We start from the raw sequence: 19,223 nt of genomic DNA, 5'->3' as shown, positions 1-19,223 counted from the left end.
GATGTTTTATAGTGATATCAGCATATAATAGTCATAAAACTGACTTTTTAAAAAATTTTTTCAATTTTTTTATTTTCAGAAAAACAGTATTCATTATTTTTTCACCACACCCAGTGCTCCATGCAATCCATGTCCTCTATAATACCCACCACCTGGTACCCTAATCTCCCACACCCCCGCCACTTCAAACATAAAACTGACTTTTAACATTTCAGTAGAGGTTTTCCTAACTTCTATTGTTAATTTGAGTGATTTCAAACTATTATGAGTTAGAAATAAAAGAGATTTTAAAGCTGTCAACAATTGATTCTGTTATTTAAATTATTTAAAAGAGTATTTTAAAAAATGTGACTTTTGGTACTTGTATGGGATTGCTTACTGTATTTAGAAAGACCTACACGCTAAGTTTGTTATGATATTTTCCTTTTTGATATGAGGTACCTTGTAATAGATAAAAGTTAATTACAAAAATTGTATTTCCAGAGCTGAGAAGAGTCAGGGCGTGGGGAAGAGGATGTCCTTTGAAAGGGATATTAGGTTATTTTCAAGCCCCACTTCTACTCTTGCTTTTATATTTCATAACAGGTGACCTAAAAATTATATGAGAACTAGTCACTTATTTGCATAGTGCATTGGGATCTGAAAACCAAAAACATAACTATTATGGGTGACATTACACTGACTTACAATGTCAAAACTGTTATGACTTTCCCTGAAATCATGAGTAGCTAGCCAAACATTTACAAGTCAATTGTAAGTTAGTACAAAGCAGAGTTTAAATAATATTTGTTAAGTATCTTCATGAATAGTCTTTTGGTCTGACCTGTTCTTCAGTTTATAACTGCTAAAAGCTTTTGAAGGAATCAGAGAGTTACATGGAGAGAGAACCACCCTTATTTATTGTTAAGATGTTTCTCACTGTATTTTTTAATTGCCTTCCTTTATTTATTATTTTTTAAAAGATCGTATTTATTTATTTAACAAAGAGAGAGACAGTGAGAGGGAACACAAACAGGGGCAGTGGGAGAGGGAGAAACAGGCTTCCTGCCAAGCAGGAAGCCCAATGAGGGGCTTGATCCCAGGACGCTGGGATCATGACCTGAGCCAAAGACAGATGCTTAACGACTGAGCCACACAGTCACCCCGGTTGCCTTCCTTTAAAAAGAAAAAAAAAAAAAAAACAAAAAAAAAAACATAAGATTTTTTCGGTAAGGGATATCAGAATGGGAGAGTTTCAGTCCTAATCAACTTATCCTCCAACTTCAGATATCCCTTTTCTCCAATACAATTTTGAAAAGGAAGTAAAGAGATAAATTCTGGATCAAAATTTATTTTGAGGGATGCCTGGGTGGCTCAGTGGGTTAAAGCCTCTGCCTTCGGCTCAGGTCATGATCCCAGGATCCTGGGATCGAGTCCCTCATCGGGCTCTCTGCTCAGCAGGGAGCCTGCTTCCCTCTCTCTCTCTGCCTGCCTCTCTGCCTACTTGTGATCTCTGTCTGTCAAATAAATAAATAAAAATCTTTAAAAAAAATTATTTTGAAATTTCAAATGCAAAAACTTTTTTGATTACTTAACTTATAAGAACTTAAATCTCTTTGAACAATGATATTTATAACCCAATTAACTCCTTTTCTGATAAAGCACTAACTACTCTCTATTAGTATCGTTCTATTTGTCAGTTTGATTTTAGTGTCCTGTAGTTTTATTGTTTCAGGATTTGATCAGTTGTAATGTCAGATTTGGGATACAGAATTTTTGTTGCTAAAAGTAATCACTTCTTTAAGTGCCCAAAATTAACTAGTACAGATTCCCCTGAACTAGGAGTAGGAGAACATATTATGCAATTTCACATTAATAATTTTATTTGAATGTAGAAATATGAGCCAAACATGCTAGTGTTATTGGTATGTGGCTTCAGTTGCATTTAGTGAAAATAGAGTTCCTAAAATAAAGTTGGATGAACCATCTGTTTTAATAAAAGAGAGAAAACTTGAAGAGTTGACTGTTACTGCTGCCACTATTCACATTGCAAATATTGCTGAGAACTTCATAAAAGCAAAGCCTTGCTATACCAGGAATTACTGGGTTGAAACAGCATATGTTTTCGGTATGATATGCTGATACATTTTCTTGTCTGGGTCTACTATTTACATTATAAAGGCTTATGCAATTCAGAGACCTCATTTATTATATCCAGTAGTGTGCTGAAGTTGGCTTATACAAACTTGAGAGAGCTGGTAATTAAATTTCTTATAAATTTGCAAGCTAGTTGTAAGACACAGCTATTATTAAAAAATTATATGAAGAGATAGTACATAAATTATACTATAAGCAAAGTTCATATATTATTAAAACTCATTACTTTCTAATTATTTTACTATATTTTATTGTTCTCCAGGTCCTTAGTGTTAATGTATCACTGCTTGTCTAACTCGGTGTTCAGTGATTTTATTTTGGTAGCTTGAAATTGGCTGGTGTGGGAATATTTAATACCATAGAAATTGGTGAATACTATAGGTCAGCAATCCTACCCCACCATGTAGAAAGCCAGCTGTATCCCTAGTAATATCTCAATATTGCATAGTTGTTTAGAAGACAGCGTTAAGCAACCTTTCTTACATGACCTGTACTCTCAAGAGTTAATAAACCTATTTTTCACATTCAGGAAGTTGCGGCAGTGCATTTGAGTGCAGAGCTATTCACCATTTTTTTCAAGGCAATAGCTAAGAGCTCCAGATTAACCCAAGATGAATTATCAAAGTCTTGTAAGAGTTTGCCCTATAACTAAGCACTCCAATTTAAATGTTGGAGGCCACGGCACGGCTGGAGTCGAGGACCAAACCAGGCCCTGACTTGTGTCTCCTTCAAAGTCTGGACACCTTGACAAGGTTAAGGACGGGAAAGTTGAGTGCACTGAGAAAGGGTCTGTGCTATGTGTCGTGCACTCGCCTATGTGACTTCCCACACACTCTCCCTGCAGTAGGGAACAATGTGGCCAGAGTCCTGAGTTCTTAGTTAATCCTTGTTGTTCTGTACCTCCCATAACCCACTCCCTGGTTGATTGTCTTGCTAATGGATTTAGCCGAAACTACCTGGGCTCATGAGGTTTGCTTGTACTTAATGTAAACTTGTTATAGGAACTTGCAGTCATCTGACTAGGTACTGATGTAATGCCTTATAAATTCTATTCTGGTTTGCCTTATAAATGCTTGTAAGACGTGGAATAAATTTGGCACTGAGGGACATCATCTTCAGTGTCCCTCCTGCCCCCATCTCTTTGTCTCTTAACTTGTTTTCATCATCCTCTTATCCCCCACGGTTACCCTGGTCGATTCATGCTGGCCGCGACATTTGAATAGGGATTTTAAACCACCAATCATTTTATTGTGGCAAGAGACATTTGGGGCCAATGTTTCCTTGAATTTTGAAATATCAAGACAATCATTTATTTCAATGACTCCTAGGGGATAAAAATTAGAATAGGTAGATTGTAGAGAAGAAATAAGTAACTGGTCTCGAAACATGCCATAGGATTGCAAAATATTTCTTGCCATGTTATTTTTCCTTCACACGTGTTTTTTTTCTTTTTGGCTTGATCTGGAAAAAAGGAGATGGCAAAAGGCTGTGTTTTCTATCTTTCTTTGGCAGCCATCCTGTGTCGATCTGATGGCTGCAAGCCATGCACGTGGTTTGAGTAGGTTGGGGTAAAATAGCTGAAACTTCAAATCTGTGTGTGTATGTGTGATAAGTCTTTTGGCTTTCTTCTGGATTCAACAAATGTAGGTTTTTTTTTTTTTTTTTTTTAAGATTTTGTCTATTTATGAGAGAGAAAGAGCACACGAGTGAGAGAGTGAGAGAGCACGAGCAGGGGGAAGGGCGTCAGGAGAAGCAGCCTCCCCACTGAGCAGGGAGCCCCATTTGGGGCTCCTTCCCAGGATCATGTATCCATGACTTGAGCCGAAGGTAGACGCTCAATGTACTGAGCCTCCTGGACACCCCTCATCAAATGGAGATCATGAAAATTAATTCTGACAACTTTTTCTCCCCCTTCAACATTTTAAATAAAAAGTAAAGGTCAAAGTCTTCTAGTTAATCATGAAAACAGAGCCCATTGCAACAAATTATCTCTTCTGCGAATGTTGCATTTCCTCTAAAGAAAATATTTAAATATAAACTCTTAACGGTTTAATTTGTGAGTTTTTTTCCCCTCCACAAACATCATTTTTTGGTTAAAAGTGTCTGTAACATACTTTTCCTGGAAATCAAGAGAAAATGAGAGGAATTTAAATAGGAGTCTTTATGAATATGAAACTCTTGTCTCAAGGACGAAAGCAAAGGATGACCATTCTCATTTCTACTAAGGGCAAAAAATATTAAGTGACATGTGAGAAAGGCATTTCTCAGTTTCAGAAAACTGTTGAAATTTTGGAATAAGTTGCATATTGATATTATATAGTCTACTCCAGAGATGTAAACACAGAATAAATGGTCAAGATTGGTGTATGGGTGGTCTTGGCCTGATTTCAGTGGGATAAAACAGATAAATACTAAAATTCACTTCTAGGACTGAGAATTAAATTATAACTCATTAGTTAGATTATCTGCTCTTTGAAGGACACGTTTTGCTCAACTTTGTGGCACTGTGAAGAAATAGAAAACACAACTTTATGTATTTATATAAATAAAATAATACACTGTACATACCCTTGTACTATGCTAACCCAATATTACAATCTCAACTTATTTCTTTAATCATTATATGGAAATCATAAAAGTATTATATAACAAAATCCTAACATGAATCCTATCAGAATACTGAATTAGTATTACTGTGTTAGGGAAGCAAAAGTTTTTTATGTTTATGTATGTATATATATGTATGTGTATATATATATATAACATGTAGTTTTAGCATTTGGGAATATGTATTTTATAAATTTATTTGCTTTTGTTTGCCAACTTTTAGATTGTTGATATTTTAGCATATTGTTTCTGTGTTCTTAGTTACTGATAAACATCAATTCAAGCCAGAGCAGATGTTATATAGATTCCGCTATGATGATGGAACATTTTATCCAAGAAATGAAATGCAGGACGTGATTTCGAAGGTAACAGCCTCTCCCAGAACCTTTTATCAATAGCAGAATTCATGTTGTCGTACTGCACCAAGACGAAATGCTGCTGTTGAGAGACTTAAAAAAAAATTCTAGTATAGAAAATGGCATTCATAAGCAAGCCTCTCAGTCTTTTCTTGCTATTTAAAGAATTCTAGGGTTAGATCATTTTTTTCATTCTCTTGTGTAGCTCTCAATGGAACTAATGAAATTGCATCCTCAGATTATATGCACTGAAAAGTATGTCACATGTGGCAACAAGTGGCCATTATACGTGAATACATTTTAAAAAAAGATATATAAAATGTATGTAACATCAGTTTTCTTTGCACACTTGATGAGATTTATACTGACATAAAATGAACACATAGTATGAAGTGTTGCTGCATAGATTTATTTTCTGCTAATAGTTTGGAATTCTACATTTTAAGAAAAATAATTTTAACTCTTTATATATGTATATGTCATATGTATATGACAAATTCATAGTACAATTTAATCCTGTTTTTAATTATTTAAGTTATTTATTTATTTATTTAGTTATTTAAGTTATTATTTAAGTTTTTCTAATGTAATGCAGTAGTTGAATAACTTTTAAATTGGTAGAGATTATATAATGATTCCAGAATGTTGACAGTGGATTTGTCTCAAAATTTCATTGGTCTGAACTTTGAATGATCCTCCTTGTTTTTGACATATCTTTATTTTATAATAGGGAGTGAGATTATATTGCCGTCTTCATAGTCTGTTTACTCCAGTGATAAGGTGAGTCTGGTTTCTAAGTTCTGGGCAACTTACATGGCAATATTTGTATTGCATATTAGGTACTTATTATTCAGCTGGAACCTCTTGGTTTATTTTATTATTTTATTTTATTATTTCACTTATTCTATAAGTGGAAATTTTACTTTTAAAGATTATTTTAAGTAATAATTAACCTGAAAATATTTCTAAATTTTCTGAGACTCTAATTATGCATTTTCCCACTTTTTTATTTTGATTTCTAAAATTATTAGTCATTAATTCAACTAAATTATAGAGTTGATAATGAAATAATCCACATTTAGTTAATATTTAGTAAATAATAGTTCACTGGGAGAGAATTTGAAAATATTATTTACTATAAATACTACTCTGATTACTGTATGATTTCCTTTCTCAGTAAATTGTGTAATCAATTCTTGGATATGTATTTTTATAATATGTGTAATACTCTTTTATCCAAAGGAAAGATTTTATACTTGAAAATTCAGAATTACTTTGGAGTTAATAAGTAAAACAGTATAATTGTATTCTCTACCAATTTTTCCTTTTGAAAAGATATGCCCTTTTTTTTGAAGTGGAATCATAATTAATTTTCAGTTTACCTCTCTGGAAAGACAGCAGAAAACTGAGTTTTGTGTTATGATAACTAATTGAAGTAATGTATTTTTATAAAATTTATACTGATATACACTGATAGAATGTAGTATGATGTTACACTAATTTCAGATGGCCAGCTATCATTCAGAGTTTATTGACTGAAACTTAATATTCAGGACAAAAAAAAAAAATGGATGTACTGTTTCCAAAAGGAATAAAAACCTTTTTTTCATTCATGGCTATAGAATCCAAATGTTTGATGTGCTGTGTTTCTACTTTTCATTCCGGTTTCCAATTTCAAGGAAACTCAGAACTTAGGGGGGAAAAAAAATCCCAAAGTGGCTGTTTAAGTGTATTGGAATGCTCACTAATGTTTTATAGAGAACACAGTGCAGATCCTGGAGGAAGAAAGAAAATTTACCCATCATTCCTGAAATTGCCCTGTCCGCTTTCACAAACAGACTTCCTAAAGTAAAAAGAAGTGCAAATGAAGCTATATTTATAGATTCCCTACTAGATTTCTAGCATAGCCTCCCTGAAAATATTTTGGATAATCTAACACTAAAAGATGGTTACTTCACTCAGTAGTAAGTTGGTATTTAAATCTGTTTTTTCTGCTAAACTCATAAAAACAATCATGGTTACAGTTTTCATGTTACCTGTGTATATGTAGATTTCGTATGTGAGAAAATGTGCTCTGAAAATATATTTTAGCCATATGGGATTTCTTATCAAGAACATTACATTCCATAAGAGCTGATAAGAAGGGATTATTCTTGGCTAGAAATGACAATTGTTTATGAGTTGTTAAGGAAAAATTTATGGGAAAAAAACATAAAACAGATGGAATGTATGATAGTCATGCTTTTAATATGTGTGAACTCAGCTTACAAAATGAAAAATTACTTGGGTGAAGAATTCACTAACCCTCGTGTGTTTTATAATATACTGACTATCCTTTTCCTTCTTATTGGTGCTTATGGAAACCAAGATAATTAATTAATAGTTAATTAATTAATTTTTAAAAATCAATAAAAAAAGAATCTGCTATTGATTACTGGCTAACCTGGTGTATTTATTACTAAAATCTCTTTTAGTAATACCAACTATTTTTCAGGGACTTTTTTTTATGAAGGTGGATAAAAATGTCAGTATTAATTGTCAGTTGCTGACAGGGGCTAAAGAACTGTGAGCAGAGCTAGTAATTATTTATCACTTCAAGTTGCTTGCAGTTCCGGTCTTTTGACATTTTGAAAAGACTGTTATTTTCTCTTTGATGTAGGCCTGCAAAATGAATGAATTATAGATTTCTGCCCTGGGGGCCCCATTCTGATCAGGAACACTTGTTGGTATCTAACTTAACTTTGAATGATTTCCCAGATCTGGGAAGTCTACTGAAAGGAGAGGCTAATGTAGAGTCAGCTGGTTCCTTTGGTTCCCTGGGGATGAGGTGTCACTTGTCCATGCTCTGATCAGACAAGATGAATGACAGCGTTCTCAGCATGTTTATCTTAGGATGGACCTGCTGTATGCCACTGCAGCTGAGCCAAACAAATAATCCTCCAGTGCTAATCCAGCCTTCCTGGAGAATTCAGGAATAAAAGGGGTTGCTTTATTCTCCACATTTTGAGGAGTTGTTTTTGTTGTTGGTTTTTGTTTTTGTTTTTTAGGCTCTTTCTTGATTTTAAGGGAAGAAATTCTATTTTTATTATTCTTTTATAATGAGATACTGTATTTCTAGCTAAATCATTGTCAGATAATATAGAAGCAATAATTTATTTGTGTATACGAACATGTCAAAGGTGAACTATCCTGTTTTGGTATCATTGTGGCTCTCTTCCAATATAAGCTGATGAAGGAATTTTCTTGTGTTATATATATCTTGTAAACCTCTCTTATTTGCACATAATGTGGATAATAGATTCAGATTCTATTTAGTAGACTTTTCTGTTGCACACCGATATTAGATGAAACATTTTCCTGCTCTTACTTATCCTCTCACCGGTTTTGGTTTCTTTTTCCTTATAGAGATAAAGATTACCATCTACGAACCTACAAGTCTGTAGTCATGGCCAACAAGCTGATAGACTGGTTAATTGCACAGGTAAATAGAAAAAGAACTTGCTGAGTTACATTTGCTGCTGCTTTAAGCTTTGAGGTGATTTAGGTACCTTCTTTGGTCACCATGTGCAGAGGAGACACAGGGAAATAGCTTGACTAAGTTCATAAGGTAATACAGAGTTAGGATTTGAATCTGACTTTATGGTATTCAAACTTAATTTTTATGCTATATGGTCTTTTAAGAGCAAGATGTTCCTATTTTTAAAATATCAGCTGAGGGGCACCTGGGTGGCTCAGTGGGTTGGGGCATCTGCCTTTGGCTCAGGTCATGATCTCAGGGTCCTGGGATCGAGCCCATGTCGGGCTCTATGCTCAGCGGGGAGCCTGCTTCCTCCTCTCTCTCTGCCTGCCTCTCTGACTACTTGTACTCTCTAACAAGTAAATAATTAAAATCTTTAAAAAAAAATATCAACTGAGATCCAGTGAAAAACTAAGTGTAGGGGCACCTGGGTGGCTCAGTCAGTTAAGCGTCTGACTCTTGATCTCTCCTCACATCTCAATCTCAGGGTCATGAGTTCAAGACCCACATGGGCTTCTGTGCTGGGCATGGTGCCAACTTAAAAAAGAAAAGAAAAGAAAAGAAAACGAAAAAAACCACAAACAAACCCTAAGTGTAATTTGAATATATCACTGAAGAATACATACTCACAGACACTGAAATTTCTGGCATGTTTTGTTCATAATTTGTTTAAAGATATCTGTTTATTAGTCCTAGCAAGTTATTCTAATCTCCCTATGTCTTTCTGTTAGATAGTAATTGTGCTTTGACAATATAAGCTTTACTATTTATCTACATACATTTTAAATAGGAAAGTATGAAATTTATTGTTATTGTTGCTCTGTTTCTCAGAACGTGGGAGCTGACAGCAGGTACTGAGAAAACGTTATTTGCAAATTAGGGCATTTACCCCCAATATACTAGAATTCAAATATAAATTTAAATGTTTTATCATTCTAGGTCACCTAATATATAAACAGTGTTTAACACTGGTTACAAAACACTTTGACAGAACTTACTGTTTTGTTAGGGGATATTGCTTGGTTGAAATGTTGTTATGCTTAGGTATTTGAGTCAATTTCATAAACAGTTTTTACTTTTTTGTAATTAAATAAAGTGGCCTACATTTGATAATCCTAGAATGTTCTTTGCTTCAAATATTGATATTTGAAGCAATTCAATATATGTTTAATTCATATTCAACTCATCTGTGCACATAAATTTTGAGATTTTTATTATTTAATTTTAATTTCTAGACTATCCAAGACTGCCTGCTTTTGTATTTATAGCACTTAAATGTATTCTATTTAGAAGTTAGGATTTTAGATTAAACCAAGCAATTATTTTTAGATAAAAACTAATTCAGGGACGCCTGGGTGGCTCAGTGGGTTAAAGCCTCTGCCTTCGGCTCAGGTCATGATCCCCAAGCCCCACATTGGGCTCTCTGCTCAGCAGGGAGCCTGCTTCCCCTCCTCTCTCTGCCTGCCTCTCTGCCTGCTTGTGATCTCTGTCTGTCAGATAAATAAATAAATAAATCTTAAAAACAAAACCAAAAACTAATTCATACATGCAATGGGTTTACTTGAGTCAGACTTTTATAACATTATGGTCAAATATGTGTCATTGGAATTGGTTCTGCACTTAATATCAGAGTTGGCATTTCACATAGCAATTAAAATCTTACTGAATTCACACTCTCTTATACTATATATTGACCATGTGGGAAAACTGAAGAAAGGTTTTTTGAAGTGAAAGTTGGTGCCTAATAAATATTTAAAGTCCTGACTCAGGAAAGCAGTGAGCACCTTTTTTTTTTTTTTTTCCCTTTTTTGGCATTGTTTTACTTTTCAAATATGAGCATCAGAAAAACAGAATAAAAACTGAACCATGTTGCAGTTATTTTTTTCTTCAGATTTTCTTAGTGGTCTGTTACAACAAGGTCTTAGAAATTATATCTTGTAGAAATTAGGGTGATGGAACGGGACTCAGGTAACCTACCATCTCATGATGGTTCTTCTGATAAATAGTTATGCAAAATTGGACAAGTCCCTTCATCTTGACAGATTTTTTTTTTCACAACTGTCTACTTCTTACTAGAATTATGATCAAACAGAGAAAACAGCACAGGGACATTAGAATAACTTGCTAGGACTAACAACAGATACTTTAAAACAAGTGGGTGGATAAAACATGTAAAACATGCATTGTAGGTATGAATAATCGATTTTGAGTGAAAGCAAGGACAAAAATAAGCACAGAGTCCAGAGTTCAGGGGAACAACCTGACTAGGAAGAATTAAAATGAGAAAGTACTTCTAAACCATTAAATCTACAACTCTAAGTTTAAACACACCTATGTACATATGCTTGTTCCTTTATATGAGTCCTTAGATGAATAAAATAGAAGTTTCCTGGATAAAAACCTAACAGAAGGTTGCATTGGGCTTTCATATTTGCTTCAGTTATATGATATGATTATTTTTTCTGCAAGAGTGAAAGAGAAGCTTGTATTTACAGGCTCAGCTGAACAATTTACTTTTAGAGTCTTATAAATCACCCTGTATTGAGTCTCTTTAGGGGTCCTTAAAGAGCAAGACCATTGGTAGAAGGAATGTGATAGTAGAGATTATGCATAATGATTTTTCATTAACTTTAGTGTGTTTTCAATACATAGGATATTTTCTTGCTGCACAATTGGGATACAAGATTGAAAAAATAAGAGAAAGGGATCACTTGTGGTAGCAATAAATTTTAGTTATTTATAAATTTTCATGTTTAATACAGTATGGTTTTACTCAAGAAATAGATCTTTGTTTTTTCCCTTAATGTCAAAAAAAGATGTTTTAATTGAATGTTTTATAGCAATTAGGTACATCATGAGCTTATGAAAGCAGTGTGTGCCCTAATAAAAGAATGTTTCTGTCAGTGTGGTGCTGGGAATGTCAAATGCAGTGAAGACACAACAAAGCCTTCAGTTGCCTATAAAGTTGTGCCATGTTTTTGTGGTTAACAGGGGGATTGTCGCACCAGAGAAGAGGCAATGATATTTGGTGTCGGACTCTGTGACAATGGATTCATGCACCATGGTAGGTATTTTTAATCCTGAAGCTTACAGATGTATTTTTCTGTTTTGTTTTTGTTAGGGCACTGGGACTATCTCATTGTTTTAGTGAATTCATTTAGAGATGAATCAATAAAACTGTATGGGTCTTGCCATGTGCCCAGACCAGATCATATCTGCATTTTATTTCACCACTGGTGCCATTCCTATGTCATTGCTGTTATCTACCACTTGCCATAACTTCTATTTTCTTTTTCTAGACTGACTCCAGAGGAGCAAAAACTTGAACTAGACTTTTTTTTTTTTTTTAAGTAGCTTTGAAAAAAAACCCTTTGAAATTACTTTCGATCACACTTATGGTTTTTTGAATGCCAGTATATGTTAAAATGATTAAGTGAGAGCATATTATGGTTGGATAATCATTGTTCTTTTTAGAAAATAGAAAAATGATTTTAAAATTTCACCAGAGATAAAATTATAAATCTCTGGAAAAAATGTTTCATTTTGGCTACTAATTAAAGATTTTCTTTCTTGTTTGATGAACTTCATTTCACCTAAATTTTAAAAATAATGAGACTTAGTCTTCCCTCTCTATTCATAGCATCTTATAGATTCCACAAACTCATATTTTTCACTGTTTACATATATATGCTTATAAACACATATTGATAACACTTCTACCTATTTGTCAATTACTTTTAGAAGGTTATTACTTAAAAAAAAATATTTGTATATTTTATAAAGAGAGAGAATGGGGGAGAGTCAAAGAGAGAGGGAGAGAGAGAATCTAGAGCAAACTCCCTTATGAGGGTTGACCCAGCCTGGGCTCAATCCCAAAACCCTGAGAATGACCTAAGCTGAAACCAAGAGTCAATTGCTCAAACGGCTGAGCCACTCAGGTGCCCCAATGTTATCTATCACCGTTCTCTGAAGAAGGCAAAACATTCAAAAACAAAAACAAAATCAAAACCTTCAGTTGTGTTGAGAGCATCTTTAGTTAGCATACATTCATTTGAGATTCCATTACATCCCACTATCTCTAGAGCACTGTGTGAGATGTGATAGAGAAATATCAGTCCCTGATGAATAAACTATTGAATGGGAGAAACAATATTATTATAAGCAATTAAAACTACAATATCAGGCTGAAAACCTTCAAATATTTTGTTGGTGTTTTTTTTTCTTTTTAAAGTATCAACAAGTAGTCATTTTATCTAAATATTTATGTTAAAATACTGATTTGGGGTGCCTGGAAGGCTTAGTCATTTAAGCAGCCAACTCTTGATTTTGTTTCAAGTCATGATCTCAGGATCATGAAATCAAACCTACATTAGGCTCTTGCTCAATGTGGAGCCTGCTTGAGAGTCTTTCTCTCTGTCTGCCCCTCTTATGCTTGTAGTCATATGCACATGCTCTCTCTCTCTCTCAAAAATATGAATAAATAAATAAATAAATAAAATAACAAAAAATTAAGTATTGAGTTAAAAATATTGAGTTAACAACAAAAGTTTTCACTACAAAAGTGTAAGTCAGAAAAAGTCTAAGCACATCCAATTTGGCCCCTCCCTGGCCATATTGATGTCCTTTCTCACTCTGGTCAAGCAGACTATTTTTTGGAGGAAAATAGCAATAGCAAAACACCATACAAGTTTGGGGGAAGTGCTTGGGTCTTGTAGGTAAGACCTAACTTGATCTCAAATATATTCTCATTTCTATTGTCAGCTGTAACACTTTACTTTTTAATTTGTGCTTGATAGTTTCATTTGTTAACCCAAGTTGCTGGCAGGTCTTCCTTGCAAAGATCATCAATACATGTATCATCCGGTCAACAGTTATTATTTGGAACTCTGTAAAAATAATGAAATAAAATAGTTTTGTATTAGTTTCTATATGCCAAATTAATCACATTTATTACCTCACTTTTAGTTCTGTATGTTATGAAGAAGATTTTATTGCCCCCATTTTCTGATGAGGAAACTACAGTTCAAAGAGTTTAAGTAACTTTCCCAAAGTCACACCCAGAATCAACCCCACACCTGGAGGTCTGTCTCGTCATAAAGCCAGACCTCGTACAGTGCCATGGGACAAGCATCTTCCCTTTGGCTACCCTGCTCAGTGAATTACCCTGTTCCAACAAGTATGCTTCAACCTACCAAGCATACATAAATAGGAATAAGAGAATATTTCTCTTTTAAAATATTTTGACTGTTGTCAGGATCTCACTGAATATAAATTCTATCAGTATTTAGCTTTATTTTTAAAAAGGTTAATCTTTGGGACTTTGGGCAAAAATATTAATATTCAGATAAAAGGGGAAAATGACCTTTATTGAAATAAGATTATTTGAGAATAATGTTTTTTTAAAAAAAAACCAACCCAAAGAATTAGTGGAAACTAAAATCACATTTCACCCAGATGATATATTTCTGGTTTGAAGTGTTAGAACACAAGTAGCCACCATGGGAATTGCTCACACACATAAGAGCAACACTTACCCATTTGAATTTTCCCATCATTGTTCAGGATATTAAAAACACACTTCAAATGTTTACTACAAATTCAAAACAATGTAGGCTTCTATGTTTTGGATTACATACATTTTTTGACTCAGTATAATCTTTTATTAAATTTGGGTGAGTACAAAAAAGTCAACATTGAAAAAATACGGCAATTAATTTGACAATCTGGAAGAAATGGATGCATTTCTAGAAACATATAAACTACCACAACTGAACCAGGAAGAAATAGAAAGCCTGAACAGACCCATAACCAGTAAGGAGTTTGAAACAGTCATTAAAAATCTCCAAACAAACAAAGCCCAGGGCCAGACGGCTTCCCGGGGGAATTCTACCAAACATTTAAAGAAGAACTAATTCCTATTCTCCTGAAACTGTTCCAAAAAATAGAAATGGAAGGAAAACTTCCAAACTCATTTTATGAGGCCAGCATCACCTTGATCCCAAAACCAGACAAGGATCCCACCAAAAAAGAGAGCTATAGACCAATATCCTTGATGAACACAGATGCAAAAATACTCAACAAAATACTAGCCAATAGGATTCAACAGTACATTAAAAGGATTATTCACCACGACCAAGTGGGATTTATTCCAGGGCTGCAAGGTTGGTTCAACATCCGCAAATCAGTCAATGTGATACAACACATCAATAAAAGAAAGAACAAGAACCATATGATACTCTCCATAGATGCTGAAAAAGCATTTGACAAAGTACAGCATCCCTTCCTGATCAAAACTCTTCAAAGTGTAGGGATAGAGGGCACATACCTCAGTATTATCAAAGCCATCTATGAAAAACCCACGGCAAATATCATTCTCAATGGAGAAAAACTCAAAGCTTTTCCGCTAAGGTCAGGAATACGGCAGGGATGTCCATTATCACAACTGCTATTCAACATAGTACTAGAGGTCCTAGCCTCAGCAATCAGACAACAAAAGGAAATTAAAGGCATCCAAATCGGCAAAGAAGAAGTCAAATTATCACTCTTCGCAGATGATATGATACTATATGTGGAAAACCCAAAAGACTCCACTCCAAAACTGCTAGAACTTATACAGGAATTCAGTAAAGTGTCAGGATATAAAATCAATGCACAGAAATCAGTTGCATTTCTTTACACCAACAACAAGACAGAAGAAAGAGAAATTAAGGAGTCAATCCCATTTACAATTGCACCCAAAACCATAAGATACCTAGGAATAAACCTAACCAAAGAGACACAGAATCTATACTCAGCAAACTATAAAGTACTCATGAAAGAAACTGAGGAAGACACAAAGAAATGGAAAAATGTTCCATGCTCCTGGATTGGAAGAATAAATATTGTGAAAATGTCTATGCTACCTAAAGCAATCTACACATTTAGTGCAATTCCTATCAAAGTACCATCCATCTTTTTCAAAGAAATGGAACAAATAATTCTAAAATTTATATGGAACCAGAAAAGACCTCGAATAGCCAAAGGGATATTGAAAAAGAAAGCCAACATTGGTGGCATCACAATTCTGGACTTCAAGCTCTATTACAAAGCTGTCATCATCAAGACAGCATGGTACTGGCACAAAAACAGACACATAGATCAATGGAATAGAATAGAGAGCCAAGAAATAGACCCTCAACTCTACAGTCAACTAATCTTCGACAAAGCAGGAAAGAATGTCCAATGGAAAAAAGACAGCCTCTTCAATAAATGGTGCTGGGAAAATTGGACAGCCACATGCAGAAAAATGAAATTGGACCATTTCCTTACACCACACACAAAAATAGACTCAAAATGGATGAAGGACCTCAATGTGAGAAAGGAATCCATCAAAATCCTTGAGGAGAACACAGGCAGCAACCTCTTCGACCTCTGCCGCAGCAACATCTTCCTTGGAACAACGCGAAAGGCAAGGGAAGCAAGGGCAAAAATGAACTATTTGGATTTCATCAAGATCAAAAGCTTTTGCACAGCAAAGGAAACAGTTAACAAAATCAAAAGACAACTGACAGAATGGGAGAAGATATTTGCAAACGACATATCAGATAAAGGACTAGTGTCCAGAATCTATAAAGAACTTAGTAAACTCAACACCCAGAGAACAAATAATCCAATTAAGAAATGGGCAGAGGATATGAGCAGACATTTCTAAAGCAAAGAAGACATCCAGATGGCCAACAGACACATGAAAAAGTGCTCCATATCACTCGGCATCAGGGAAATACAAATCAAAACCACAATGAGATATCACCTCACACCAGTCAGAATGGCTAAAATCAACAAGTCAGGAAATGACAGATGCTGGCGAGGATGCGGAGAAAGGGGAACCCTCCTACACTGTTGGTGGGAATGCAAGCTGGTGCAGCCACTCTGGAAAACAGCATGGAGGTTCCTCAAAATGTTGAAAATAGAACTGCCCTATGACCCAGCAATTGCACTACTGGGTATTTACCCTAAAGATACAATCGTAGTGATCCAAAGGGGCACGTGCACCCGAATGTTTATAGCAGCAATGTCCACAATAGCCAAACTATGGAAAGAACTTAGATGTCCATCAACAGATGAATGGATCAAGAAGATGTGGTATATATACACAATGGAATACTGTGTAGCCATTAAAAGAAATGAAATCTTGCCATTTGCGACAACATGGATGGAACTAGAGCCTATCATGCTTAGCGAAATAAGTCAAGCAGAGAAAGACAACTATCATATGATCTCCCTGATATGAGGAAGTGGTGATGCAACATGGGGGCTTAAGTGGGTAGGAGAAGAATCAATGAAACAAGATGGGATTGGGAGGGAGACAAACCATAAGTGACTCTTAATCTCACAAAACAAACTGAGGGTTGCTTGGGGGAGGGGGTTTGGGAGAAGGGGGTGGGATTATGGACATTGGGGAGGGTATGTGCTTGGGTGAGTGCTGTGAAGTGTGTAAACCTGGTGATTCACAGACCTGTACCCCTGGGGATAAAAATATATGTTTATAAAAAATAAAAAAATAATAAAAAAAATTCAAAATTCTTTACTTAATAGTAATTTAGAGGAAATATCAGCTTGAAGCTGTTGAAAGAAATAGAATAATATCATAGGGATATTTGTGAATGAAACTTCTTCTAAGAGTATGACATTGAGGTTATAGGACAGGTATTAGTTTATTTAATGTCTATTATTATGGAAAATGGTTTCAGTTTTTGGATTAATTGGAACAATTTGGATCTCTGTTTTTGTAGTCCTTGAAAAAAGTGAATTCAAAGATGAACCCCTGCTTTTCCGCTTTTTTGCGGATGAGGAAATGGAAGGATCAAATATGAAGTATCGACTTATGAAACATGATTTAAAAGTTGTGGAAAATGTTATAGCCAAATCACTATTGGTAAGATCATCAATATGTTATATAAGTTTTCTTCATTTATTCTGTTTGATTTGTACCTTTTTTCATAGTTTCTTTATTAGTAACATTAATATTTTGCATTTCAGATTAAATCCAATGAAGGCAGCTATGGTTTTGGGTTAGAAGACAAAAATAAAGTTCCAATAATAAAGTTGGTAGAAAAGGGGTCTAATGCTGAGGTAATGTAAATCACCATTTTATTTAAATTTGTTGTCCATAACATACAAATATAAGAGTTCTAAACAAATTGAAATCAGCTTTTAAGTATCTCTGTTGAAAATAGTGTTTCTGAATAATCTTATTCTGAGTTGCTACACCACTATTGGAATTTGTGACAGAGTTCATGTACTCAAAGATACATGAACTTGGAGGGAGGTAGTACAAAGATCTATAGTTGTGAACTTCTTGACCTCCTGGGAGGTCACATGGCTCATTCCATGTCCCTGAGACTTCCCTGTTCATTATCGTTCTAGTCTAGAACCCTGTGGAGACTGTGTACAGTGGGACTACATTTTCTATGTCAGATAACTGTTCGTTAAATCAAAGTCTATGTCTTTTATTTTCCTATCACTTCTGACTGTCTTATAAAGATATAATTTTTTTCTATTTCATTTATTTATATTTTATATAATCAGTAAGGTGCATGCTTTGACTTATTTTTTCATTAGGTTAATGTCGTTTGATGTTCTCTCACCTCAGCAGTTTTTTAAACAAAGGAATATCCTGGTTAGTCATTCAGAATTATTTATTTAGTACCTATTATATGCCAGGCAGTTTCTAGATTCTGGGAATACAGCAATAAACAAAAGAGACAAAGTCTCCTGCTCTCATGGAGCCTACTGGGAGTGTTATATCCCAAATATGTAAGATTTAAAGTATTCTCACCTTGGTACCTGGCTTGTAAACATGCCTTAATCCTCAAGCAAGCTTCTAAATATGGAAATCTTAAATGAAGACTGTGAGAATAAGTAAAGTATGACTTTTTGCTTTTAACCTATTTAAAGTTAGTAGCAAACTTCTATCCACCCTCCTATCTGCTAATACCCAAGATCTCCATCTTTTACCAAAACACAAACTCATGCAAGACAGTGTTTTCGGTACAGCACATTAATTTCAAATGAAATAACTCTGGTTAGCTCATACTTTGTTAGTGGGCTGGGTCAACTAATGACTAGTTTTAGTAATTTTCTGCAAGAAGGAAATGTTTCTCCTAGACATTTTCTGTGGGTGTTCTTAGAGCATAGCTTCATCTGATTATGTCACTGATTAAGTGCCCTCTCCCAGGTTTTCATCATTTCTCTGGTAACCAAAACAGCATGTAGTTCAGAGGCAGTGGGATTGGTTAAGAATGGTGGCCTGGTTGTAATGCAGAGATATTGTCTTCTTTGCAATCTTTTCAGCTCCTGACAATCTGTGATTTTTTGGAGCTCTTTTCCAGGCCATTCCTCTCTCCTGCCCTGGAGATGTTTATGCTGTGTCATGTTAGCAATGCATATTCAGTTGTCATTGTTGGCTATAGAGAGGTTGAATCTCTCTGAATTAATTGGATATAAATGGAAAAGAGTAAAAAAAAATTAATTAATTAATTAATTAATTAAAGGATGAAATAAGAAAAAGAACTATAAGATTCAACCGAAAAGAGGGCTACAGGAGGAGTACAAAATTAAGTCATAAA

The 19,223-nt window shown here is 34.6% G+C and overlaps 1 protein-coding gene across 5 annotated transcripts in view; it reads left to right on the top strand.

The window, feature by feature from the left end:
* Positions 1-19,223, top strand: part of PREX2 (phosphatidylinositol-3,4,5-trisphosphate dependent Rac exchange factor 2) — a 347,111-nt gene that overhangs the window by 124,301 nt on the left and 203,587 nt on the right. For all 5 annotated transcript variants that reach the window (XM_045063234.1, XM_045063231.1, XM_045063230.1 and 2 more), the window contains 6 exons: positions 5,005-5,108; positions 5,830-5,879; positions 8,505-8,580; positions 11,608-11,680; positions 17,388-17,530; positions 17,635-17,727. In XM_045063234.1, the coding sequence (XP_044919169.1) occupies positions 5,005-5,108; positions 5,830-5,879; positions 8,505-8,580; positions 11,608-11,680; positions 17,388-17,530; positions 17,635-17,727 (539 nt within the window). The remainder of the gene's footprint in view (positions 1-5,004; positions 5,109-5,829; positions 5,880-8,504; positions 8,581-11,607; positions 11,681-17,387; positions 17,531-17,634; positions 17,728-19,223) is intronic.

This window comes from Mustela putorius, unplaced genomic scaffold, assembly GCF_011764305.1.
Source record: "Mustela putorius furo isolate JIRA1106 unplaced genomic scaffold, ASM1176430v1.1 tig00003846_pilon_pilon_pilon, whole genome shotgun sequence".
In the NCBI taxonomy this organism is placed as follows: Eukaryota; Metazoa; Chordata; class Mammalia; order Carnivora; family Mustelidae; genus Mustela; species Mustela putorius.
The sequence above is the reverse complement of the archived record's forward strand: the minus strand, read 5'-3'. Positions and strand labels throughout refer to the sequence as shown.